General features: G+C 45.5%; 1 protein-coding gene across 5 annotated transcripts in view; it reads left to right on the forward strand.

Moving 5' to 3' along the window:
* Nucleotides 1-6,002, forward strand: part of LOC118514083 — a 72,994-nt gene that overhangs the window by 19,250 nt on the left and 47,742 nt on the right. Inside the window, exon 3 of one of the 5 annotated variants that reach the window (XM_036060613.1) lies at nucleotides 4,354-5,959. The exons of the other annotated variants lie outside the window; for them this stretch is intronic. Within the exon in view, the coding sequence (XP_035916506.1) occupies nucleotides 4,354-4,691 (338 nt within the window). The 3' untranslated portion in view covers nucleotides 4,692-5,959. Of the gene's footprint in view, nucleotides 1-4,353; nucleotides 5,960-6,002 lie in introns of those variants that run through there. 5 annotated transcript variants of the gene reach the window in all.

Raw genomic sequence — 6,002 nt, forward strand, 5'->3', positions numbered from 1 at the left:
TATTCCGCCACTGACTCGTAAGTCGCATCAGAAGCTGTGGACCCAACCGACAGGGGAAGATAAATCGGTTTCATCACCTGTTCCGGCATTGGCTTTGTTGGCGCCTGTTTTTGTTGGTTCGCAATCATTTGCTGCGAAATTTGTAGTATGCTTTTTATAATGTCCTCCGACACGTACGGCTCTTTACCTTTAAACATTTTATCGCCATCCGAATCGAACAGATGTTGCTTATGAGCCGCATCATTGTTGAGGTAGTTGTTGAGGAGCAGAGCTGGATTGCGGGAGAAGATCATGTTATTGGTAAAGGCTGAAAAGTCTCCCGCACTACCGATCGGATCTACACGTTGCTTCATTTGCGTGGCAAATCGATTTAACTGCTTCTGCTGATTAATAATTTGTGTGAGATGCTCGGGATGAATCTTTCCGTTCGGTGGCAGAGGCAACTTCGCTTTATGGCTTTGGCCAGTCCCTTGCATCCCAAATCCAGGCACGCCGGATGAGCTGAGCAGGGATGTGCCCAACAAGCCTAAGGGTTTAGGCGGCAGTTGTTCATTGTTAGCGAACGATTGCTCCTGTTCCTCCAAGCTATATGACTTAACGACCGTCCCATTGTTCGTCAGCGTGTTTGTATCGGCCTCTTCAATAACCACCCGCTCCAGGCTCCCATCTCCGCTCGCATCCGAATCATCCGTTAGCAGTCCCGTGCTCCTGATGCGCGTCCGATTGTTTAGCTCGTCGTCCATCAGAATGAGGATTCCTCGTCGATCGTCTCCGGCAATCGAAGGAAATTGGTATTGCTGTGTTCGTTTGGTGTCAGTCGGCCTCGTTTGGGCGTTCGGCAGCGTAGCAGGAGGCGTCCGGCTGGGCGGGAAGGCCTGCTGATGAAGATTGTTGATGCCATAAACGTGTTCCTCGCTGTGATTGGGTTCAAATTCCGTAGATAAATCGCACTCCCAATCGTTATCTGTGCCGTAACCGGGGAGAGAACGGAAAGCAAAATTGGTTAATGAATGAACGATTCTACCACGAGCGTGCGATGATTTTGGCAGCCAGGGTGCTATAAAAAAGTGCGAATTCGATCGATGCCTATCAACGTGTTTGTTATGTAGTAAAGAGAAAAAAAAATCGCCGAGAGAAGATCCGTAAAAATCAATCATTTTACAACTTCACGAATAACCAACTCTGCCGAGGTCAATGAAGCGGAGTCGGCGGATCGTCTGCTGTCATTGGCATTTTTCGTAGCATCATAAATTTCCCGTTACCGGTTGTATATTTATTTGTCTTTCTTACAGCTTCTTATAGGCTAGGGAATTTTAAGTATTCGGGTTGCCCTTAAGAGTTCATGCTAAACGGATCATACTTATTTGATTTATCATACACTTAACTCACCAGGCACTACGCAGGCACTCAGATGATGTCGATAGACTAAACCTTTCTTGCACTGTGTCGTTATCCAGACGGCCCTTTTCGACGGTAGCAATGCACAACGGAAGTACTGATCACAGCGTGCAGTATGGGGACGCGTTGCTTCCGGACATCCTTGCTGGGCTGGATGCTGGGATGAGGTTAGGCTCAGCAATACACTAAAGACACAACAGACAAGCTTTATCTGGTACTGTTTCATGGTAGGTTTTGTTCACAGCAATTGAGCCTGAGGTTCTTTTTTTTTTAAACTATGTTTGGTCAGTTCTTCTGCTCAAAAGTTTTCACATTTATTAACAACCATTGCCAACGCAACTCTGCACAAACACTGTCCGGCACTAGATAGTTCTATCCAGGGAACGCTATTCGTCACACCACTTGATATGATAATCCAGTAAGGGTGGTTGAAGCAGTGCCGGAACACCTGACTGAAATGTCCGTATTCTTTGCAATCTGGAAGCGGAATGAAAGCTTCTCTTCGCGGCGTTGGCTGTGAGCCGCCACAACCTCAGCGAAGACCGGCGAAAATGAATGAAAGCAACAATGGTAACGGCAGAATTGGAGAGAAATGGATACACACAGGTGAAGCATTAGAAACGTGCAGCAGCAAAGATTGATGAGGCAAAAGTATCTCCCGATCAATGCTCGCATTCGGCAGCACAAGGTTGGGAGTTTGGCACGGTATTGTTTGGCTTTTCATCTCTTGGAGCCTAGTGCCCCGAGGGTACGCGATGTGATTTTTATGGGTCTCTTTGGGTCCCTGCAGAGCGTTGTGGAGCGCTGTAGGCGTGCAACAACAACAACAACAAAAAATACACACATGAAAGTGGTAAATTGAGGACGATGGAGGAAAGGAAGCAGGGCATGTTGTGCGAGAACGAAATATTATGTCGTATCCGACTGCTGTAGTTTTTTCGTTTATGTTGTCTGTTTCTTTCATTTATATTAACAAATTTTTAAACACAACTACGACGAGATTCTGTACGACGTTTCTCGCTTAATCTATCGTTGATGTTTCCATTTACTTCGAAGCTAAGCTATGTAGTTTGATGTGGCAATTTAAGTAGAGGGTTGTTAAGTTATTATTTAAGGCCACCTAACACTGCGCATAACGATACTAATCAACCGGCGGAATGTGGTTTGAACTAATTACACAGGAATTTTACCGCAACCAACGGCTGAACAAGAATGGCCCACATTTGAGTGCAATTAAACATAAAATCTATTAAGAAAGCCGATTAAGATTTAGAGCAGAAGAAACGTATTTGCATGCGCTATGGAGACAGAATGGCTCCGTTGAAGCAATGAAATAAAAATTATGTTTTCGATCTGTAACTTCGCTGCACCAGCTCTTCCGTAATAAGCTCTACCGAAAGATGGTATCGATAAAACAAATACGGTAATGAGATCAGCACCCGTAGTGTTTTCAGATTTAGCGGAAAGCAATGGATAGAAGTACACCGAACGGCTATTTTCCCGTTCGGTTCGGTTGTGCATGTCAGTTTAATGTCGCAATTTTCCCGCCACCGTTCGACAGCATCACGCACACGGACCGGAGGTCATAAAGACGGAACGGAGGAACCGACCTACGAAAAACCGTGTCTCGTTTTGTGTGCGTCTTAAAATGGTCAGTAATATCTTAATAAAACCGCGCAAACTTTGCTTTTTTTTGTGCTGTTTCCACTTCCCAAAACAAAGCCATTCGCGTTGGCCCGCTCGACAGACGGATGCCGAAACACATGGCCCGTGGTCGATGTTGCGTCAAAGATTGGCCGGGATCCGGCAGGGAAGCATTGCGGCCCCGGCTGTGTTACAGTGTGGTAATTGGAGTTTGGAGGTTTTTTTTTTCGCGTTTCCCTTTTTGGGGCGTATTCCGGTAGAAAGTGGTAATAATTCATTCTTCCCAACCATGACCAGCCATGAGGCAAGAGGGCCAGTGGCCGTCCAGCGTTCATAACGTTAACCTTTCCCGGTCCAGTTGGGATTTTGTTTTTCATTTCGCTTTGTTTGGTACGGCGTGTGGATTTTTTTTTTCTGCTTCTTCGCTTTGCACTGGAACTGGGACTTACTGGAGCGATTAAACGGATCATTAAAAGCACGTGTGTGTGTGTTTGATTGTAAACATTTGGTAGAATTGACCACACTTTGAGCCAGGAAGCGGCAGCGAAAGATGGGAAACGAGGAACAAAAAAAAAACGGACATAAAAACAAAACCCGAAACGGTTCTGTTCATTTATAGAAAACAAAACGTGCTCATTAGAAGGTGTGCCTTTTTTTCGCTTTCATTACAACGGAAAAAATAGATTCCGTACATTCCGGGTCCTATTTCCCATGCCTCCGAGTTGCTCGCAGGCGGGCGTACAACAACTGTGCAGCATTTTATGTCCCCGAACGATAGAGACACGCACTTTTCGACATACTCCATCTAGTACAAAGTTCAATGGACGAGCAGGCATATTGTGTTCCGGTTTTAACCAGGCCACAGATGATGCGGAGGGATGGTCATCGAAATAGGATATCGATATGCATTTGTCCAGCTCAAAGGATCCCTTTAAACCGATGACTTGGGCAACAGTGGGCAACACAGCGCAAAAGGACAACAAACTGCATCGAAGAAACAAAACTGGTTCTTGCGCTTGGTGTAAAAAAATATTACGCAAAGCACCCTTCTGCCTCTACCTTGACCCGGGACGAAGCAAAAAGGATCAAACCTTGGAACGGTATCTGATGCGTGGACAAAAGGGCACCATTAGGGCGCAAGGAGCGTGTGTTTGTAAATCAATTTCTTCCGCGCAAACAAATGACAACTGTCGTCGTGGTCGTCTTTTGTACGTAGTTTCTTCTCCCGGTCCATTCTTGCGTGCGTATCCCTTGCCTAGAAATGGGGTTGATTTGTTTTTTTTTTATTTACAACTTCCCCCTTTCTTGCAGGACCTCTTTTTCCCGTAGACCCGTGCATCTTACGACATCGCGGCGTACACGCAACCCTTTCGCCTTCGAATGTGGACCGATACACGATACGCACGCAGGAAAGGATCGCAAGAAGAAGGCTAGTTTCCTTGGGGCGATCGGTTGGTCAGTTTGTCCCGGGATGCCTTAGATTGACCGTTAGCGAGGTGGTCGATTGCTCGTGGGAAAATTTTCTCAACTGGTCAGTGATTAAAAGGGGCTACAATTGGGCATTTCTTTCTAGGACCAGATGGAAGGTCACTGATGTCCGAAAACAGAAAGGCACTTTTGTCATCCTATTTTTCGGAGTTCTCAATTAATCCTTTCAGTGCTGCATTAACGCTTTTTCCATCGCCGGGACGTCCAATTAGCATACAGACCGGACATTAGGGACTTCATCCTGTGTTGTCCAGTGGAATGTATCGTGTAGCTAGCTAACTAGGAAAGTTCACACGCTCCCAACCTTTTGCTGACCGACCGTACACTGTTCTACGCTTGACCGTTGACGTCCACAAGAAAACGGTTAGAAGCTTGTGGTTCACTGTCGTGCGGACAAACATACAGAGGGAAATGTTTTTCCTCAGCTCGATCAGAAGTATCAGCCTAAAATCGGTTAAATCCGTTCTTCTAGCGCTGACCCAAATTGATGCGCTGTTGTTGCGTTCTAAGTTGAAATCCGATGAAACAGTTACGCAACCAATTATGATCCCGTTGGCGGTACATGTTTCGCCTTAGCAGAGAACTCATCGCAGGTACTTCAGAATGGTGTGTTTTCTTTCTTCGTACTTCTGTGTATTGTGTATAACTTTGGAGCAAACCGGGAATGGTTGCCGGGGTGTGTGGATCCGATGATTTATATGCGAGGGTATCGTCGATACACATCGCCTAAAGCGTCGGCGATGTTGAAATGAAGCAATTATGCACTCTGAAAATCAGCTTGCAAAAAAGAAGGGAGTAGTTGTTGAAAAGCGGCTTCTCTAAGATGCGTACATGCGTACATGCCACCCTATCTTTCATCTCTTTAAACCCCAGTACTCTGAACAGCTGAACGTACATTGCGCGAAAAGAAATGAATTGCAAAAAAGGGCCTTAAAATAATTCTCGATTTAAGAGAGATAAACGTAGCCTAACATTCAATTATTTGTAGCTTCACGATTCATCGTCGATAGCCGCTGGGTTAGGCATACGTTTCCTGCTGTAAATTCTGACTTTCTTAGAACAAACGAGGAAACGCTGAACCGTTCATCCAGAAGGATTGCAGTACGAAGAAGTACAGTGAAGATTAAGATCAAATGGCATACACAAGGCAATGCTGATCGTAACAGGGAGAGCGAGCGATAGCCGAGGACGCTAAAAAGGATGTAATTGATTGATTTATGATCACTCTACCATGAACAGTACAAAGCAAGTACTCGGCAAGCCGTTTGCACCGCAGCACTTGATCCACAGGTGTTGAAGCCAGCAGATGCTTCAGAGTGTTCGTTACAAGCTAAACCACCGGCTAGTGTTACTAGCCGAAGCGAAGGTAACCGAAAATCCGTCATCACTGATTTATCGCCGAGTGGCAAAGAGGCATAATTTGAAACATTTCTGGATACAATCATGTAAAGTAAAGCATAACAGTTGTTTAG

The sequence above is a fragment of the Anopheles stephensi genome, chromosome 3 (assembly GCF_013141755.1).
Source record: "Anopheles stephensi strain Indian chromosome 3, UCI_ANSTEP_V1.0, whole genome shotgun sequence".
NCBI lineage: Eukaryota > Metazoa > Arthropoda > Insecta > Diptera > Culicidae > Anopheles > Anopheles stephensi.